We start from the raw sequence: 21,281 nt of genomic DNA on the forward strand, positions 1-21,281 counted from the left end.
AGGACTTATTAGAGGTACGAATCACCACATCTGTATTTCTGCCACCGCACAGACATACAATTTCAAAACATGTTTCCTTCTCCGTGGGATAGGAACATGACACATGCCAGTACCACTCTGCTTTCCTTCCCTCCTAACTCATTTGTGGCAAGGCATCTGTTCTCCAAGGTAATCTGTGAAGATGACGATGAACAAAGTGCCATATAAGAACAACTATAGCAGCAACATGATGGCAACAGATAATTAAAACACTTCAACAGCATCCCTTGTAGCCTAAGCAGCAATCTTCCTTTGGGAGTTCTGAACTCAGCTGGCCCATTAATCTCTGAGGACTGATCATTAGAAGAGGTCTTCTGTTATGACAGGAGGAAAGCTGGGTCCTGACCTCAAGCAGAAAATGGCAATATCATAGCAACCACTTATCAGTCATCCAATCTTGCTCTCTCTCAATGAAATTCTCATAATTCAATGCATAGTTCTCTAGGGATAGTCTGGATGGCTGTACTCTTTTCTCTGCACAGAGTGATTTGCCAAGAGAACTGATGTTTACTCTCTAATAAAAGTAGTTATTAGGTCAAGTTCCCTGTTTTTCCTCTAAATCTGTTTCTTAAGCATTCGAGACAGACTCACTTGAAACATATTAGGGTATTCCCTGACCTCCTACACTTTACAAACCTACCTTCACTCCTCATTCTGTATCCAAATCAATGGCTATTGCCTAGGTGTTGTATTTTAATGCACACTTTCAAAGCCAAAGCAATTTTACTGTTTAGGGTGGATATCATCCTGTCTTTTTGAACTATGAATTGATTTTAGCCAGTTCTCAGAATTTAAAGGTCACAAAAAATAAAACTAACATTTTCCTTGCACTGTCTTGCAATGGATATGTACATTGTTTTAGTTTATCTGAGGCATAACGTCAGCTATTAACTGTACTGTAACTTGGTGAAGCTGTAAAAGCAGTTGAGCAAAAAACTATAAATCACTATGCATATAAATAAAATAACATTTCTGTCACTGCCTAAAGTTCCACCTTGCCATTAATTGCATAATGGGATATATATTATATACTGAAAAGGTCATTTCAGTGCTGCTGAATAAAACAAATATTCTACAGCTATTTATACCTTAAATCAAAACAAATCTTTAGCTCTCTTCTCAGTCTTAGAAACAATTTTCATTTTTTCTGGGCTTCAGGAACTGTAACTACATTACTTTCTATCTTTCTTGCCTTATGTAAGATGTCTGTATGTTCCTAAGCCAAGGGCAAGACTAGCCTTTAAAACAGTCATGTTCCTGAAGATTAAATGGGAGTAGTCCTTCATTTTTGTATTTAGAAATGAAAGAAATTTCCACAGCTTTATGTGTCCTAATTTATAACTAAAATGATTGGTTTAACTCCCTTACACATGTGCTTTGCTAGTTCAAGCAGAAGTATTGTACAGCATTGATGATTAAAAGATATCAGACAAAAAGCAATGAATTTTCAATTAACTTTACGTACAGTTACGGATTAAGAATATTGTGAAATCCTCCCTGTTAGAATAATAGCTTCTCTCTCTTGTAATTTACGCTGTCATTCTTCAAACAAAACAGAACAAATCCTCTTCAGCTTGCTGCAGTGCTTATGAAAGTACTGAGATTACATATGCCCCTTCTTCCCAGCTCTAACTTCAATGTAAAAATGTTCATTAATTCCTATTTTGTACTTTCATTAGCTGTTTCGGACGTGAAGTTATACTCAATTGTTACTATTTAAGGATTAATGGATAAGTATGCTTTCACATAGAAATCACAAAAATTACCCAACTGCCTTTTTAGTCTACAGAGGAGAAAAAAAGTATGCCAGAAGAAAATTTTTTCCTAAGTCCCTGTGACAAAGAAGATGCACTTAGAAGCCCTTCAGTTTTGATTTCTAATCAGCAAAATACATTTGCTCAGCGTCGATATGTGATAGGTATAAATCTTTTGATGTACTTGGCATACTGCAAACTCCATATTTTCCACAGACAATTTTCTAAGCTTGCCTTGGCTGCTCTGCCAATAGCGTAGGGCTTACTTTTCTCACATGCTTTACCTGGTTGGTTTCGGTAGTCTGTATCAGTTTAAGTCAATCAGACTTGATGGCAATAATTTTTGAGGTCCATCAGATTAGTCTTGAGGAACAAAAATTCAAGTATCAAAAACCCTTGTGGAAATTCATACATAAATGATAAGTTTTAAAAATGCATTCTCATATGTAATGTTTTCAGGTAAGCAAAAAAAAAGAAAAAAGTATTTTTCTCCCTCCAAAATCCGTAGAGCAGATGACCTATATATTTTTTAATTTACTAGAGGCATCAACAGTCTCTTAACTTTGCTGTCAGTGCAATAAGAAGGAAAGTCTCAGGAATTTAAATCCACATTTCACACATTTGTTTAAAACATCGATTAGCTTTTTGTTGAAGAACCACACCTGCTATATCAAACCTTGCCATACCATAGGCTGTGTTCTCAGCATAAAGAAAATGAATATATCTGGATAGGGATGCTAGTGATCACAGAATCACACAGAATCACAGAATCGCAAGGTTGGAAACGACCTGCAAGATCATCTAGTCCAACCATCCTCCCATTCCTATTAGTGCCACAAACTACTAAACCATATCTTGTAGCTCTTCATCCAGGCACCTCTTGAACACTGCCAGGGACAGCGACTCCACCACCTCCCTGGGCAGCCATTCCAGTGCCTGACCACACTCTGAGAGAAAAAGTTTCTCCTAATGTCCAACCTAAACCTCCTCTGGTATAACTTCTGGCCGTTTCCTCGGGTCCTACTATTTGCATGGGAGAAGAGGCCAGACCCTTTTACACCACAGCCTCCCTTCAGGAAGTTGTAAAGTGCAATGAGGTCTCCCCTGAGCCTCCTCTTCTCCAGACTGAACAATTCCAGCTCCCTCAGCCGCTCCTCATAAGGTGATGTGACTGCAGGTTTCAATATTAGGTCTCATCAGATGCTACCAGTATTCTTCTAGGCTGTTTCATCACTCACAATCTCAGAGATACCCATCTGTTTGATTTTTTTTTTTTTTATCAGGTTAGAGACGTAGTTGTCATCACTAAAGATTTTTTTCTTCCTATTAGTAAATCAGCAACTTTACTGGACAAAGCAGTGCCACATTCATCACCGATAAAAGATTGCTCAGAGCCAGCTTGTTCTGCCTCTTCTGGTTTAAAGAGCCAAAGATCAGGGGAGAGAATTATTTTATGATCTCTGTGAGTTCTCTTCTTTCCATTCTGAGCACCACTGCAGACTCTCCTGCCACAGCAGTTAATTTGCAGTATTGTAGACATTTGCCACTTGATATAGTTTTGGATTTGCCAGCTATTTGTTATGTTGATGTCCTCTATTTTACGCTATTCCAGTACCTGCAGTGTGCTTCTGAATTCACTTGGATTTTACATCAGGGAAACCTCTGTGACCTTCTAATTTGCACCACTGTCAGATCAACACCCAGGTGTGAATTTAAAAGCTGAATACAGTATTTGAATTAAAAGAAGGGATTCATTTGAACACATAGTGCTCCAGAAGAGCACTAGCACATAAGAACCTATTATTCTTAACTTTCAGCTTTGAAATCATTGTTGTCATTGTTAACAATCATCAGTGATCACTGTCCATGAAAAATAAATAACTCCTTGAAAACAAGACAATAAGAGTTTTGATTGCCAACACAAGGCTCCAGATCTGGGGCTAACTGCAAGAGTAGGGACTTCTTGCTGCCTAGAACTAATTAAATGATTTTACTTCAAGAAGTGACTAAAGAACGTAGTGGAATCCTTTCATCAAACAGAATTGATGAATTTGCATTAAAAAGATCAAGGCTCAAATTCCAGTCTTACTTACAAGAGTGTAAATCAGAAATTATTCCATTAAATGAAGAGCATTGCCCTAACAGCATAAGCCTAGGGAGGATGAAAAGTGTGTAAATGGAGGAACATCACACACAGAACTTCCAGCTACAAAGTCTGTATGTACTGGCAAATATAGATACAATACTCACACACTTTACAGCATTCAGAGGATGCTGTACAATGAGAAAGCAATTGGTCCTGACTGTTTACGTGATACTTGGTTGAAGGCAGCAATATTTCAGTGCTGTAGTCATCAGCTGTGAAGTTGTCTGAGAACCTTGCAAAAAAGATATAATAGAAATACAAAATAAATAGAAAATTAAATACTGCTTCTATCTGGCTCTGTATGGTAACAGATCTCAGCTGCCTATTCTTGTGGGCTCTGAAACTGGGAAGTATAACCTACATCTGACTCTGACCATTGGAACCCTGGACACAGAGTTCACAGAGGTTAGAAATGATACACAGAGACATTCCATACAAATTTAGGTTCATGAAAAACACTGCAAGTATTTCTGCAAGTCATATACCAGTAGTCATCAAGAGGGTGAACCGGACATTTTGGACATAAGCTGTGACCCTTTTCATCCCTCTGAGTAGACAACTGCTTCTGAAAGGCCACTTCTGTACTTATCAGAGTCGAAAGAGAACCTGAGTGTCTTTTAGATGGCTTTTTCCTCCTTAGGAATATCTAATACAACATCATGGTTTTTCAGAAAAAAATACAAGAGCCTCCACAGTATATGCTATGACCCACACATAATAACTAAAGTAGGCACAGTGGGAATAATATGTTTAGATAGTTTAAAATACAAACAGTTTCCAGCTTCACTGATCCTTATACTCTGTCAATCCAGAATTCGTTAAGTGCTTCCAATCCAGATGATATATTCAGGAAATGATGTAGCTCAGCAATAGAAGCCCAATGAAGCCCAAGCCATAAAACCACTAGGAAAGAGGACTAAGCTATATGCCATGAATAATATTTACATTCAATCAGAGCATCAAGCACAGATTAAATTTCTCTCCTACCAAGAATGTGCCATCTTTTGCTTAAGCAATCCCCATGCCATCATGACTTTTAAGTGATAATAACAACTCAGTCTCCAAGAAATAAACTATGGAGGATAGAGGCCCTATAGGAGTCTTTGTTGATGTTGTTTTCTTTTATTTTGGCTTTTTTTTTTTTTCAATGTTAGAATAGAGAGCAAGATTATCTCCTTAAAATTTCCAATCCTATTTAATCATCTGGCTATAACAGCTCTAGCTTTTAACGTGAGCCAACCCTGTTTCCACAAATTTGATAATGTTGTTGTTTTCTTAAAGGCACTTAGAAGCCTTTTAAAATTATAACTCATACTGGATCAACATCCTGGCCTCATTCAAGCGGTGCAAGAGTTTTGCCACTCAAGATGGAAGCAAAGCCAAAAATAATGACAAGTACTGGTAAACAATACAAAGTGGAATTACATTACAGTGGGGAGAAAGGGAGACCCATTATCTTCTTTGTAGCTATTGAAGTCTTATATATATACATTTATACATATACATAAATATATATATATATACACCTGCATGTATATGTATAAGAAAATGTACAGATAGTTGCCACTCCCATCAGTTGAAGATGTAGAAAACTCGTTAAAGCATGATTTCACTGAAGGTATTTATAACTGCTTTTAAGGTATTAAAATAGATTCATTACTGTTCTCCAGAAAGGCATAACTCAGATTGTTTCTTGGCTTTCATATGTAAAGTAACTCATTTTTATGTGTTTACAGCCCAAAACAACATAATTACTATTTCAGGCCATTTACTTCTTGAATTTAAAAAAAAAAAAAAAAGGTAAAATATTCAAATTTAAGCTATTTTTTCTTTGATGAACTATTATGGATTTTCTTTTGAAGAAATGTTAGAAACTTTCTTTATAATCTATTAATACATTCTAAAGGATTCTGCATAGAGGTTTCAGACAATTTGATAGGGATGCTTCAGAGAGGATCTGCCTTGATTTTTTCAGTTCTGCCTATATCTATCAACTTGTTCAAGTCAATGGAGAGTCTAAAGGCCCACGAGGCATCATCAGATAAGAACACAGTTTTTATTAATTTTTCCATCTCTCTGAGTGCTGAGCTGAAGTAAAATATTCTGCCAATTCCTGATTAGAAAATATAATTTAGTTTTATGAAATCTATCTTAATGCTGTCTTTGTAGCTACTGAAATAATACAGTTGTGGTCTAAAATAATTGGAGAAGGACGGGCACAAAGATGAGAGTAAAAGCTCAGGTCTGAAAGGTGCGCGAGGGATAACAAAAGAAAAGGCAAAGATGTGACTTTGAGGGGGTTAAGTGAATGATCCATAGTGTTTTCAAACACACCCATACTTCTTTACTTCCTGTTTTGTTAGCTGGAAGTTCAGAGAAAAATACAGGAAGAACACTTCCAAAAATTGCAGCAGAAAATGTTTTAGAGCCAATGAATGCATGGAGCAGAGAAAGAGAGTAACAAAGGAACAGAAAGAAGCAAGTCTTCTGTGAGAAGGGTGAGAGCTCACCAAATATGTTGAGTTTTCCATCCCTGGAAGAGAGCTTTTCAATTAAAACTTGAAATGAATTGGCATGTGGGATTGATGCTGGGAAAAGACAGTATATTTCTAAAAAAAAAAAAAAATAAATAGCCAGTTCATAAATATCTATAAGCAATCTGAAAAAGATACCAATAATGGAAAATATTGGAAAAGACAACTAAAAGAAAATAGAACACCGGGGAGCGTGTTCACATCTCCTCAATCAATAAATCTCACACCATTTTTAGAAAACGCGACCTCACAAAACACAGCCTTTAAAATTTCCCTTGAAGGCTTACAAAAAACATCACAAAAGGCAAAAATAAATAAATAAATCCACAGCAGAACAAAGCCGCAAAACCCAAGACTCAACACTGCTTACAAACAAAGGAAGAAACTCTTTTGCTTTCCTCAGAGGCTCAGTTTTTCCGTATAACTTAGAGCTCAGTGCCTTCTTGCAGTGTCCTTGCACTTTACCTCCAATCCTTTGTGCTAGGAACAGTGCTAACTAAAAGCTAGACGCCTCCTAGGAACACAGATACATGCATCTTTCTTAAAGCTGCCACGCATTAGGGTAGGTCTCATGTTTAAAGGTTTTCTCATTTTCAGACCTGTGTGTTGTTCTAAAAACCCAGACATTGCTTTGATATTTGTTGAGTATGAAAGGGATTACTGTGAATTTTATGTATTCCTTGACGTTACCTACATGCTTCAGAAAATGTTCTCTGACACATAGTAATGCCATTTCTATGTTCATCATACATTTGTTCTTTTCTCATTCTCTCTCTTCAACAGTTGTTTAAATTCCTTGATATTTTCCTCTTTTTCCTGTTTTTCTATCTTGCCTCTGTATCCATAAAAAAAAAAAAATCCATATGCTCATTAATATTCTTTTATATGACTATCCATGCTTCATTGAGTCTATTGCAGAACCATTTGCCTTTTTCACAGCTTACTAGTAGAGTATGTTCTTCCCTTGATTAGTCAACATTCACACATTTCTTCCTCTCCCCTTCAATTCTATTGCCAGTTCACATCTAGAATTTGCCAAGTTCAACTACAGTAACACTTCACCTTTCAATATTTGCTCTTTTGACTCTAGGCCATTTGAGTCAGTCACTATGAACAGCTTGGCTCAAATCAGGAAGGAAACATTTCTGCAAAACTGATCCCAGTGGTTCATCAGGTGCTTGCCCGAAGAGTTGCTTGTGTCATACAGCCAAACTGCTTCAGTTACTTGCAGAGAAGTACTGCCTGACCTGTGGTTTTCTCTTTGCACCAGATATTGCCCCTAAGCAGAAAAGAGTACTGTTTGGCTTAGTAGTGTATCTTTACATAGGATATCTTGATTGTAGTTTTACAACTTCTAAGTTGTAAAAATTATTTCAGAACAGTTGAATAAGAATTTAACTTCCTCCATGCTGAAGACATTTACAGAATTAACTTTTTCAGGCTCTACTACTTCAAAAAATTTGAGACTATCTACCAAGCTTTCCTTCATTGTGAATGTTTTTCTAAGGTCCTCTGGAACTCTGTGCACCATAATGTAACACAACCTCTATGTTGAGGTAAACCAAATCCTCTTAACTTACTTAAAATACAGTTCACTATTTAGGAACTTTGAGTTTGGATGCTTCCAAGTAATGCCAAAGATAATCAACAGAATGCTCACAAAGCAGCAGACATGTCCATAGATTCATTTGCTGACATTTGTGGGAATTATCTACTCTGAAAGCAGGGAGATACCTAAATAAAGTTTAGTGGGTGAACTGGCTGCAGATCCCATGTTTTCTCCTTCACAATAGGCATTGAGACAGAATTGAACGATGTTGTTTCAGGCATACAAAATAAACTTGTATTGCAAAATTGCCAATAATGAATGGTTTTGCAGAATGATGTATGTACAGCTGAAGCCACATTTGACAAACAAGAGTCTGCAACAGAGGAAGGAATGGTTACAATGCCAGTTCATAGAATATTCCCTACTGCTCATGGAATTGGTAGGTAAAAGGGAAGAAAATTGCTCAAATAGCAGCAGCAACAGAATCTCATTTTCTTCCAGACTGAAACATAGTTCATGGAGAGTGAACTAGATGCTTTCCTTCTAGTTTTATAATTAAGGCAACGAAAAAGTGAATTAACACAGAAGTGATGGTTTGGGAGCCCAGAGTTTACTGAGGCTGAATGTGACTATACAGATGGATGTAGGGCAGTGCAACTGCTTTGCTCATGTACTGACCTGTCTGGATGCAAGGCACATTAGGTTCACAAACTGCTGAGCTGCATTAATTTAGCATCAGCCTAATAGTATGGCTATAGTCAGGCTATAGCCTGACTTATTTTGTCCACCTGTGCACAGTGAGTGGCATAGGCATAAGCTTCACATCTCTTTCTGATTGGTGAATTCCAGATCTAGGCACCTCTTACAGAAAATACATTACTGATATCTTCTATTTCCATATTTTTCAAGGAGTGGATTAACTTAAGCCTGTGCTGATTTTGAATGTGAAGTGTATGCCTAAACTCTTTTACACTGCAGGTGACTTTTCAATTTTTGTCAGCAAAACAAGGGTAAAGCATCATGGTCTCTAAACTGAAGCTACTGTCTAAATTTGTAATATAATTCCAACCTAAGTCTGAAAAACTCTTGTTTTTACTATAAAAATAATTCTGGGATTACACCCTCTGTACAACTTGGGAAGTCAAAGATGCACCTATTTTTAAAGGAGTTGAGGGAGTTTTCCGGTTGAAGGTTTTGCAAGTTATTGTTTGCAATTGTAAGCAAAGGGATCTCAGTGACTGGGGATATTCAACCAACTTCCAAATGTAGAGAAATTCAGGATGCTTGAGAGCAAGGAAGGGAGAATCAAAGTTTTATTGTTGGATATTCGGGAGGGGAAGATTTTAGGGCATGCTTGGACGGCCAAAGCAATGTAGCAATTAAATAAATTCTGAATCAGAAAAAAGTTATGCCAGAACTTCATCAAATAAAAATTAAGAGCTGATGGAAAAACAGAAGTTCCCTAGAGCTTCCTATTGACAGCTGCTCTGTTTCCCCTTTCTCACCAAGTAAACACAGAAAAAATATTAATGTGGCATAGCAGAGAGATAAATGGTTGATCTCCAATGCCCTGGTAACAAGGCTTCTTAAACCAGTGTAATTTTTCTGTTCTCTCTTGACATTTTAAATAAGATGTATGTGCTGGTGGATGTTTCAAATTTTAAATGATGACCCACATAGTGTAATATGTCAGAAGAGCATTTCTCTGTCGAGGTTCTTCTGAATGAGAAATGTGCTACACAGCATGTACTACTAAATGTTAATGGCTCTAAAACTACACAAATTGTAAATTTATTGAATTGTGTTAATAATGAGATGAATTCTTATACTCCTCGCAGAATTCTGAAGCAGTTGCAACCTGATCAGAATTAAAGGTGTCCATAATGCTCCAAACTGACAGGTGAGAGAGAGAACACAGACAGATGATCTCACTAAGGAGAAGGAACCAATCTTCAACTGAAGAGTAGACTGGTTTTGGGAATTTTAGTGGATTAAAGGACAAAGCAACACCTGGATTACGACACAGGGACTACAGGGCAATGCTGATGTGATTACGTAAAAAAGCATGCTTACATTTAAAAAAAAAAACTTTAAATTTCTAACTAATAGCTGTGAAGAGAAGCATGTCAATGGAGTGGTAGTAACTACTCATGTCTATAAGAAGTTTACATCAAGAGTGTGAGCTGTCAGCTATGGCTCTGAGCGTCTCCAGGGCATTATTTGAAGCTGATTGAGTCTAAGACTAGCGAAGACTTGGATAAACAGCACAGAGGAATAAGGTCACTGGCATGGTCCATTCTGTCCCAGGCAGAGAATGAAATTCCCTCTCTCTGAGAAATGATTGATGCCAGAAAGGAATGGGATTTTTCCCAGTTCAAGTCTAGACATAGTCTATTTCTGAAAGCTTGCAAATGCAAAAAATAGCTAGAAACTAAAAAGAGGGAAAATAGTTTAGATTGCTTTTCTGTGTTGTTGTTGTCGTCAACTCAGCTTGGATTTTAGAGACTGTTGAGTGTCTGCTGTGTTTGTGAACTGCTATTTTCACTAGGTTTTATAGCTGTTTTATTACCTTCAGAATGAACACGATCCAATTCATCTACGGATAACTAGTAGATACTATAAAATGCCATTCAGGCAAAAGAAGAAATCAGAATTTGCTGTACTTTAACAACATCACTGTGGCTTTGGCATGCATGAACCAGATACTGATTATGATGATTCTGATGTATAAACTTAATACAAGCAACACAAAGAACTTCAAACACTGGGTAAACCAACGGTGGAGGGGTTTTCATGTGGGGGACTTCCAGCTCCACATAGATGGAAATATTCCAGTATTAAGTTGGATGAGGGATGGATTTATTTCTCTAAAATCTGGTCTCCTTTGTTCTGTTTTCTGCCATACAGGATCCATCTTGGCGTTACACTGTACTGTAGTGGTTTATCTGCATTGATAGGAATGGAGTATCTTCCACACACTGCTGGAAAAAAGCACCAGATTATCAGTCACTTATCCAAGACTGAAGAATTAACAGTCACTCCCACTGCTGCACGTATCCCAGTTAGTACAGGCAGAAATACTTAGGGTAGTGAGAATGTATTTTTGTACCATTGTATAACCTTGAGTACTTTGTCTTGTCAATTTTTTTGTTATTTTCATCCAGTCCAATATGTAATCATACAGTGGCATCACAGAGAAAACCAGATTCACACAATCACATTTCTGCATGAATAATGGGTTATACATTTGAAGATATTGATCGACTGCAAGGAAAATAAATTGAAGTAATACAGAATTTGAGAAAGCTGCTGACTACAGACAACTGAGCCTGCAGTCTTTGGGTATATTTCTTTGTTTTGGAGTATTTCGATATCTGGAAAAATGCAGAAATAATTTTTCAGGTACACCAGAATAATTTTATCAGTTTCTAATCCGAACTAAATGTCACATTTCTTTACAAGTAAGAATATGAAATAACGAAGGCTGAAAGAACACTGAAGCAGCCAAATTTGATCAATGCCAGGTTCCCATGTTAATATGTTAGGAAGTTTGATGGTCCATTGAAATAACGTGATAAGAAACCTTAATCTTTACACGTGGTGAACAAACAACTGAAGTCTATCACTGGTCTTCATTGGTATTTCTTTGAGATGTAAAAACTGCATTGTCATAGACACACTCCAACCATGTTCTCACTTACAGAGAAGGCTCAAGATTATTTGCAAGGTGATATAACCTATATCACCTCTTAAGGAATTAAAAGATTTCCCTAACTCAGGTAGACAGTAGATCCCCTCAGTAGCTACCAAAACTCATCCAGGATGAAAAAATATTTGATTACAATACAGTGGAAGGAGCACAAAGCAGTAATCAGGGCTCATTTGGGAAATTTGTCAGAGAGATCATTTGGCCTTTCTCTACCATTCATGTTATTTCTGGTCCCTGAATCAAATTTTGTAAAGGCAGCAACAATCATGTGTTACTTATAACTTTCTGTGGGGATATTTCTTTCATCTTTCTCAGGTTCACTGATAAAAATCATTTGACTTCAATCTTTCATACTCTTGCTGCTAATGTCCTTCCTAGCTGAAGATCTCCTTTCTTCCATTCTGTGAAATGCATCATTAATCAGCCTTGTCCTGGACAGTAAAGCCCTGTATTTACCCATTGCTGATATCCATAGCTTGATCCAGCATCACGTACCACTCTAAAACATCATGCTTCAGGACAACAAAAACTCATCTGCCAGCAGAAGAATGATACTGCTTACCAACTAAATAAACACAGCTTTTGGTTGTGAGGATTTCCTTTGATCTAGTCAACGTTCCAAGTTTCTTTTTGACCTTCACCAAGTGCCTTTATCTCTTTCCTTGCTAACTATGACTAATTTCTACATCAACAGGAGTTTTATGAAATTGATTAATATTTATATTCAAAAGGTAGAGCTACACATCGCATAGGGTTAACTCTAGAACCTCATAAGGTTTTTTTGTTCAGAATCCAATATATTCTGTTTCCTATGGAGTGAGTATGCCAGAACTGGTTAAAAATAGCTTCTTCCATTCATTAGAGTCAGCAGATAGCCATTAATCTTCCTGAAAGTATTGATTCAAACTACTCGTCTCCACTTCCAAGGCTCTTCACAGACTACCCTCTCTCCATCTATCATCCCTCCTTCCAACAGAAAAGGTGGCTGGCTTTGTAACAAGTGGGTGACAGTTACAAACCAGCACTCTTTCTTACATACTGCCCCTCACGTCTGGAGGGAGCTGTACACACTATTAACAAAGCTTTTCCATTTGTCTCCTTTACATGCTTTCCTCAAAATTTCCTTTGCCATAAGGACTGCAAAAGTCATACAATGATGTATTCAAATCTGCCTAGGACACGATCTTACCATAAGGACTATCTCATCATTTCTTCATTTCTCCATCTCTGATCTCTATCTGTCCCAAACTGCATTGTCTCATTCTTCTCCTAGACTGCAGGAACTTGAATGCAAAGTCCCTGCATTACGTACTGCCTAGCAGAACATCTCTCAGTACGTTATTGCAACATACATAGGTAACCAGAAATAAATCTTAGCTCAGGTGGTCACAGACTGAACAATGCCCCAGAGAATGGCACACAGTATCAAAACAACATGGACTAGCATAGGCTAAAACTGGTAAGCCAGCATGGAAATTGCTTCTGCCTAGCTGTGACCTGTAATCTCAAATAACTATATCTGATCTTCACAGAATTTACTGCCTTAGGCTCTGTATTAAGCCAACATACACATATTTCATCTCATTCACAAACAGCTATTCTGCAGTTCCCTATGCTATTACATACAAGATACACTGTGCTATTTCTGTACCAGCCAGCATAGATATGCCCTGAACGCAGATGACAGATGATCTCATTTTCTTCTAGAATTGATATTCTGTTGTTTGCTCATAATCTAAATGGTCATAGTGTTTTCTTCAAACAACAGACTAGCGAATTTGACTAATATAGATATTTCTTCTGCCCTAGTTTCAAGATCTTCCCAAAGCCATACAGATGTTGCTGAAAGAAATAGTGAAGATGCCAGAGGCTCTCATCAGGAAGGCAAGACATCAAGAAACATTTATTCCTTTCTATCCCAAACCCAAATTCCAAGGCAAGAAACTACATACTCTGTGGAAAGAAACCACACAGTTATTAATGCGGCATCCTTTACAATGAAAAGGAAGATTTCCCAGCCTCAGATGCTGTCAGCAAAAATACCTGATACAGAGTCCACTGTATCTGAGAAACAGACTTTTACTGAAAAAAGAAGTCATACACACACTTTCCTTCTGCATGAGGAGCCAGATCCCAAAACAGCAGCTGTCAATGTGACTACTCCTACCCCTGTGCATTTTAAACAGTACAAGCCAGGAACGAGACAGATCATTCCTTCTCATCTCAACACAAACGCAAGCTCATTCTTCTCACGGCTGCATGCTGTACAGCAAGCTCATTCCAGATACAGCTTATCTTCCAGGAAATGGCCCAGTCAAGTTACAGGCTCAAAGACTGAACTCTCCAAAAATCTCCCAACAGAGCAGCAGAGAGTTTCTTCTTTGGAAACATCCCTCACATCCCCTTTGCATGAAATAGGTTTTTCCCTTGACACAGCTCCACAGAGTGCCAGCGTCCTGCCTGGACCTGCTCCCCCAGCAAGGCTTCCAGCACATATCACAACCTTCAGAAGAGCATCCAGTGTAGCAATGGACCATGTAGAACTGCCAAAACCCATCAGTGGGTCCCATGAGAAAGCTCTCTGTGGTTCAACACCATGCTTTAGTGGTGTGCAGTGTGAGCTAGCCAAAGGTGGAGAATTTAAATGTGGGTCTTGTCCCAGTGGATACAGCGGTAATGGAATTACATGTGAAGGTAAGGGGGTGAAATCCTCATTCAAATTCTTTCATGCCTTCAAATCCAATCACTGTCCAAAATAATAAATAATTTTGATTACAAATGTAGAAATTTTTGGAAGCTGGAATCATACCGGTTTTCAAAACCAATTATATTTTAGAATAATGGAAAAAGTTATCCTATAACTCAGAAAAAGACCTTTCTGTGCACAAAAATGATGCATTTATTTGATAATATCTAATCTACTGAAACCAGAGATAGGTTGTGTTCTTGCTTACCCTTGCTTAAGGCCAGATTCATTCTAGTGAAGTCATTAGATTTGAAACCATACAAAACTTCTCTGAGAAAGAGTAAAACTGACTCCATTTGTCTATACAATGATACTCTATGAAGAACTAATTGTTCTACTACCTTAAGAATTACTTTTAAATAATTATCTCATATCCTAAATACAAAACCAAACCTGTTATCCAAAACAGATGGCACCAGAAAGGTATTCACAATATATTGACTTATTTATTAGACAGCTTAGAACACTTCAGGAAAGCAATAGTATTTCACACATTTTTAAAACAATGAGTTCCCTGACTGAGCTCTCGTTAATTACACCTTTTGTTGAAATCCCTCTGATAAGTTGATGTCTTAATTGGTCTTTCAGTACACAAAGCAAAAAACTGTTTGCATTGCCTGTTTAATTCTCTGTGTGTGTGGTTGCTCACATTCTGCATGCGTGGCACAGAGGTATGTGGGGTGGCAGCCCATCTCAGCATCCTGGGGATTCCCTGCTGTGCACAAGCCCCAGCAGCACTGAGCTTAGCTCAATCCTGGAGACACACTGCAAAAATGCATAAGAAAAGTTTACCATAATCCTGTGTGTCATAATTTTCACCTGCTTGCATCATTTTCGAAAAGACCATTCTAAAGGGCTGAAGGTTACTTGGTGTGAGCATGACCCTGTCTTTCATCCCTGTTTTGTGCCTGAAGCTGGAAACATACTGAGGAGCTCTGGGTATCAGGAAGCCCTGTGCAAGCTGGAATGCAGAATGGCCTCTCCTCAAAGACATGGCCTATGGACACATGAACGTATACAAACACAGACATACGCTGCCCTTGTATAAATATATTTAGTACATCCATCGGCATAGTCCTTAAAACATAAATCTACCTGTGCCTCTTGCTGTCACGCAAGACAAGACGTTTTCTTCAATTACTGGCATTTCTGAAAATCCCTCTGGAGGGTCCTTAAGATGAAATACTTTATTACCAGTATCATTCTCTGTCTCGGGGCTTGGTGGCACAACACACAAACATCCTTTATTTGTCTCTTGTCACTAAGCGCATCACCTGGCTCAACAGCAAACCTCTCTGCCTCCTCTCAAGCCCCTTTGTACACCTGTGACTGCCAACCCAGAGCACAAAGGTGAGGATAATCCTTTGCAATAATTAAGGACTTGTCACAGTGCCTGCTGTCGATTGTACCAACCAACTGTCGATTGTCTTCAAAACATCAGTACCCTGTAAGATGGCAGCAAAACTAAACAAATGACCAAAGTTTAGATGAGACCAAACTTTGTGCACAGAGCTGTCACCATGCCATTTGATATCAAAATTCACCAAGATAAAAGGAGCAGTCCATTGGTAGCAAGGTTTAATACCTGTGGAGCTTGAGGGGATTTGACCTTTGTTTAATAAGAATGTCTGAAAATATTCTAAGATAATAAATGCCTTACCGAGTGGCATTTGTCTTGTGACAGAATGTAGATTTTTTTATTTTTCAGTTGTGCAGATTCAAAATCAAGCTGGCAAAGGCTGGTAGGGAGAAAATAAGCGCATCATGAAAATGAATTTGTCTTCTAAAATAAATTATGCTGGATTTTGTTTCTTTATTATCTAAAACATAGGAACTTGTTTTTACCCATCTTGCAAAATAAGCGCTAGAGAGTGAATTCTCTTATTTCTAGCAGGAGCCAATTGGTGAACCAAAATGAAGTAGTTCTTCAAGGATCTACTCATCACTTCCTCACCCTTTCCTACAGCTAGCCAGGTTCTTAGTTTTAGAGCTCTTTTTTCTTCATGCAGAATTATCAGTTGTCAATGGCCTAACATTAACGTTAGTCTGCTGCATTGGCAGGGCTCTGGCAAACACTGTTCTAGAGAAAGCTGACATCACCTATAGTATAATTAAAAATAAGCAGGAGAAATAAGGCCTACTACTGTCCACTGGATTCTTCTGCACATTCACTTGCAGAAGAAGCTTACTTTTCTTTGTGGAATAAACTTCCAAGAGTTCCTTTGGGAATGAGGAAGGTTACTAAATCTATAATTTCTATTCTACATGTCGCTATACACGTCATAGAATCATTAAGATTAGAAAAGACCACTCAGAACACCAAGGTCAACCATCAACGCATCCCCAGCATGCTCACTAACCATGTTCCTCAGTGTAACATCTATCCTTTTCTTGAACACCTCCAGGGGCTGCCACTACTATCTTCCTGGGCAGCCTGTACCAATGACAAAAATAAATGCTATAAAAATATTTTATTATGGTAGGTTCTTAGCAGTGTTATGGGACAGTCCCTACCACTGCCAGATCTGCACTGTAAGAATGGCCTAACACCTGCAGAGCTTTAAATATTTTAGCTCACTATGGCAAGAATTAAAAAATGAATCCTTTCATAATGAATAGTTAGTTCAAACAGGATTGCTTTCAGAACATTTCTAATATTTTCTCTAGCTCAGTGTAAGTGACATAGGAACATGTCACTGTGTAAGGGTAGAGGATAATGCTCAGAAATACACATTAGTGTTGCTACCACCTGAGGTCAACTGCTGGCCATCCTGTTTCCATTCTCCATTTCAAAACAGGGGCATAGGCCTGCACTTTCAGTGACACTGCATCCGTTGGATGAGGAGACAAATGCTATCTTTTCCCTGGGCTCATTTTATTCACCAGGGTCTGCGCATATGGTACTGTCTGAGAGCAGCTGTTACATTTCTTGAGCTCCTTAGGGTGCCCTAAGGTGGAACATGTCCTTTCCACTGGATAACAGAGCCGAAGCTAACAGAAAAATCTGCTTTGGGCATTTTTGTTTTGCTTCTTTCCAAGAGACCTAAACCTGAAGAGTGAAGAATAATTAAGAATTAAGCCAAATTCCTGGTCGTTTTTGATTTTATTTTCTCAAAACCCAACTTTATTTGATAGGGAATGTCTGATTACTAAAACTAAAATAAATCAAATACTCAGTTCTGTAAAATACAGGTACTTAAAACCATTTTGGATTAGTTGACAGTTACTAACTATTATCTTTCTAGTTTTTAGAAGACAAAAGTTCCTCAGAATTCCTATGGAGAATAAAGTTGTACTACTTTAGAAACAAGTATTTTCTTACAAATCTGAAGTCAGTAAAACTCTGGGATGTCTTACAGACTTTGTAGAGTGTTTCCCAAGGGAAAGGGAAATCTCAAATGGTAGCAGTCATGCATTCTTCTCAAGGGTTAAAATACACCATTGCCTTGACACTACAAAACCAAATAATTTTCAGAATAATGGGAAAGAAAAAGTAGTTGGGAATGTATTACGACCTCAGGATATGCAGCTGGGTGAAACTAGGCTTAACAATCAGAGAGCTGACATTTTTCTGGTCTGACATTTTACACACAAAAAGCTCTGCCATAACAAACCAAAAGTCCATCCCCTGTCTCCAACAGCTGCTAACAGCAGATGCCCAGAATTATTTGGGAAAGAAATATAAAGATACTGTCCAGAATAGTAACTTATGCATTGTGTGCTTTAAAAAGCAAATGTGAAGTCTTTATAAGTGATATTTCCCAACAAATACTTCTTCCATGAATTTATCCAACTGCTTTATGAACCCATACAAAGTTTTGCTGTTCAGTGCCCTACCAACTAAAAACATAGCGTTTGTAGAGAACATAGTCTTTTTCCCAAATAATTAATCTACTTACACATACAAAACCTTGTCCTCAACTTTGGTTATCCTTATTGCTTACTCTTGTATCTTTCCCACTCTCAATATAGCCTTCCTGTGCTAGGGGATCAGAGCAACACATGGTATTTAAGATGCAGCTCACCATGGATACAGGCCATAATAAAGTCTGGCATTTTGTGCTCTGCTCATTTCCTAACAATTCCCAACATTTTATTTGCTTTTTTGACTGCAGATGAGCACTCAGCTGACATTTCACAAAACAAAATCCATTAGTACAGCCTAATCAGAACTGTTGTCTGCATTTGTACTCCCAATTTATTCAGTTAAGTTAATCTTGTTAATTTTCTATTTGTTATGATGGGTATTTATTTCATAAATGGACTCTGGACTATTAGACTATACAAGTGTGCATCTGAGTACTTTTAATTGCACTAATGCATGCTTTAAGCGTATGCTTTAACGCTATGCTTTAATGTTTTTCTCCGTAAAAGACATCCAAAAGCAAGGCTTCGCTTCATAACCATTAAAGGAGAAAACTGAAAAACTGGAGGGCCTGCAACATAACTTTATTTCACTTTTTTTCTCTCTCTTCTGCTGCACAAACTTTATCTGCACTTTTAGGAAAGTAGGTTAGCGCACCTTTGAAGAAAATAAATGCAGTATAATAATTAAAAGAAACAAGGCAGACTACACTCTTCCCTCGTGAAGTCCTTTCAACCTCACTGTTTTTTACATTTTTAACAAAAACTGCAGGTGATGACCTCACAGCTACAAGTCTTGCCTTTGTGCAAGACCAGGGCCCCTCTGGTTGGACTGAGCAACAGTTATTCATTGTTGAGATGTGAACCAATAACTGTCCTGGAAGCCATTTGCTGATTAGAGTATCTCAAATGGAGAAAGCAGCACAACATCCAGTATTTCTGATTTGCCCCAAAGTTATGGAGGAGAAACACATAAAAAGTGCATGATCTCATTTTAATGGGAAAAAAAGTCGTTTCCAGATATTTTCCAAAAAGCTTTTTCAAATAAAACAATAATGGAATTCTCCATTTTCACCTCCAGACTTTAAATTATAAACAAAAACATAAACACATCTGACAGCAAGATTGACCATTTGCAGCAATGCTTTTCTCTTAACTGTTATCTTATACCATCTGAAAATGTTTAGTATAAAAACACTGCAATATCTTTGTACAATTTAGCAAATGTTTATGGAAAAAAAAAAAGTTCATTCTAGAAGATGAAAGATAGAAGTCTTGGAAAAGAATTTGACATGAACACTATATTTCTATTACTGAGAAAAATGTCTTTTAGGTGAATGTTGCTCTCCCTTTTCCAGTGCAGCTAGTGTTCAGCTTTTATCTTTTGCTATTCACCAGTAATAGAATAGTTTTAAACATTTTGCTATTAAATGTCACAATAAGAGCAAAATGTTTTAATATACAAAACACCATGTTCTTTTCTGACAGTTCAGATGCATCTCGAAATGTGTAAAGAGCAGATGGAAAGTAGTCTATTCGAATGGACACATTTGCTCTAAGTGCTAAGTACAAAACGCGTTGAAATAAAGAGTAATGCGTTTGAATGTCACTGAGCTTGGCATAGTGCAGAGGCACCTGGAGGCTTTATGCAGCTGTCGTACTGCCAGAAAGGAAACGCATTGCATGTACTTCACAAAGAGCAGTACATTTTTCCCAGGCTTTGTGTTTCCCTGTCTCTATACAGAGAGCACCATAAAATCGTTTGAGTTGGAAGGGACCTTTAAGGGCCATCTGGTTCCACTTTCTGCAACAAACAGGGACGCCCAGAGCACTGTCCCCCTGACCTTTGGTGTCTCTAGCGATGGAGCACCCACCACCTCTCCAGGCAATCTGCACCAGTGCCTCACCACCCTTCCTGTAAAAAAACTTCTTCCTTACATCCAATCTAAATCTGCCTTCTTTTAGTTTGAAACCATTTCCCTTGTCCTGTCACAACAGACCCTGATAAAGCATAGAATCATAGAATCACCAGGGTTGGAAAAGACCTATAAGACCATCCAGTCCAACCGTCTCCTCATCACCATTGCCACCACTAGTACTAAACCATAGTTCAACCCACTGTTAATTTCTAATTTCAGATAAATCCCTTGTAAGCACGTCCTGCGCTTCCCCAAGCACAGAAGAGTTAAATGTTTCAAGTGTGCATTTGCCTCGGTCAGGCTGGGATGCCCTCTCAAAGCAGAATGCTGCCCTTAACTTCAGCAATATCTGTCATAAGTCTCTGAATGTGAGAGGTGACATAAATATAGCACTGCCATTTAAAAAGGATAACAAATTCCTTTGAAAACAGCTTCCATTTCTTTCGCCTTTCTTCCCCTTGCTGTTTCATCGTGGCCTGCTACCTGCTGCTTGTCCTAATAGCACGAGGCCCCAGGCTGCCCAAGCCTCTGACCTGCTGCAGCTGCTAGGGCTGGATTAGGACTTAGGGAAAGCAGAATGCTAACTGCTTAAATAGATCTAAACCAAACCTATTCAGCTGCACAGAAAATGTGGGGTTTTTATTCTTTTTTTTTCCCCCAAACATACATTTCAAATTTCAGCTAAACACATGCTGAGTTGCAAATGTCTAAACCTTATAGCCCATCAAATCAAAACTGAATTTAGCTTAATGACATTCTCAGCATGAATAGTATGGATCTGAACTATATCTAGTTTTCTGTGCTCAGGCATGACAAATCCTAAAGTTATGTTAATGCAGTACTGGGAATTTCACCTTTAAAACTAAATGGTAGCAAAAAATGTAAATACTGAAGTACCTGAAGAGCAGATCTAATTCCAGATGTATTTCTTTATAATTATTTGTGTGAAAGGGGGTTATTTGAATGTAATTTCTTGGAGCTTGTCTTTTTTAATGACAATTGAGAAATGTTTGGTGGCTTT

General features: G+C 37.9%; 1 protein-coding gene across 1 annotated transcript in view; it reads left to right on the forward strand.

Moving 5' to 3' along the window:
* The window catches only part of LOC306949347 (von Willebrand factor D and EGF domain-containing protein-like), a gene marked incomplete at both ends in the record, with an annotated part of 158,613 nt that overhangs the window by 109,780 nt on the left and 27,552 nt on the right, over nucleotides 1–21,281 (forward strand). The window contains one exon of the mRNA XM_079539211.1: nucleotides 13,541–14,425. Coding sequence (XP_079395337.1) covers nucleotides 13,541–14,425 — 885 coding nt within the window. The remainder of the gene's footprint in view (nucleotides 1–13,540; nucleotides 14,426–21,281) is intronic.

The sequence above is a fragment of the Tetrao urogallus genome, assembly GCF_951394365.1.
Source record: "Tetrao urogallus genome assembly, chromosome: 8".
NCBI lineage: Eukaryota > Metazoa > Chordata > Aves > Galliformes > Phasianidae > Tetrao > Tetrao urogallus.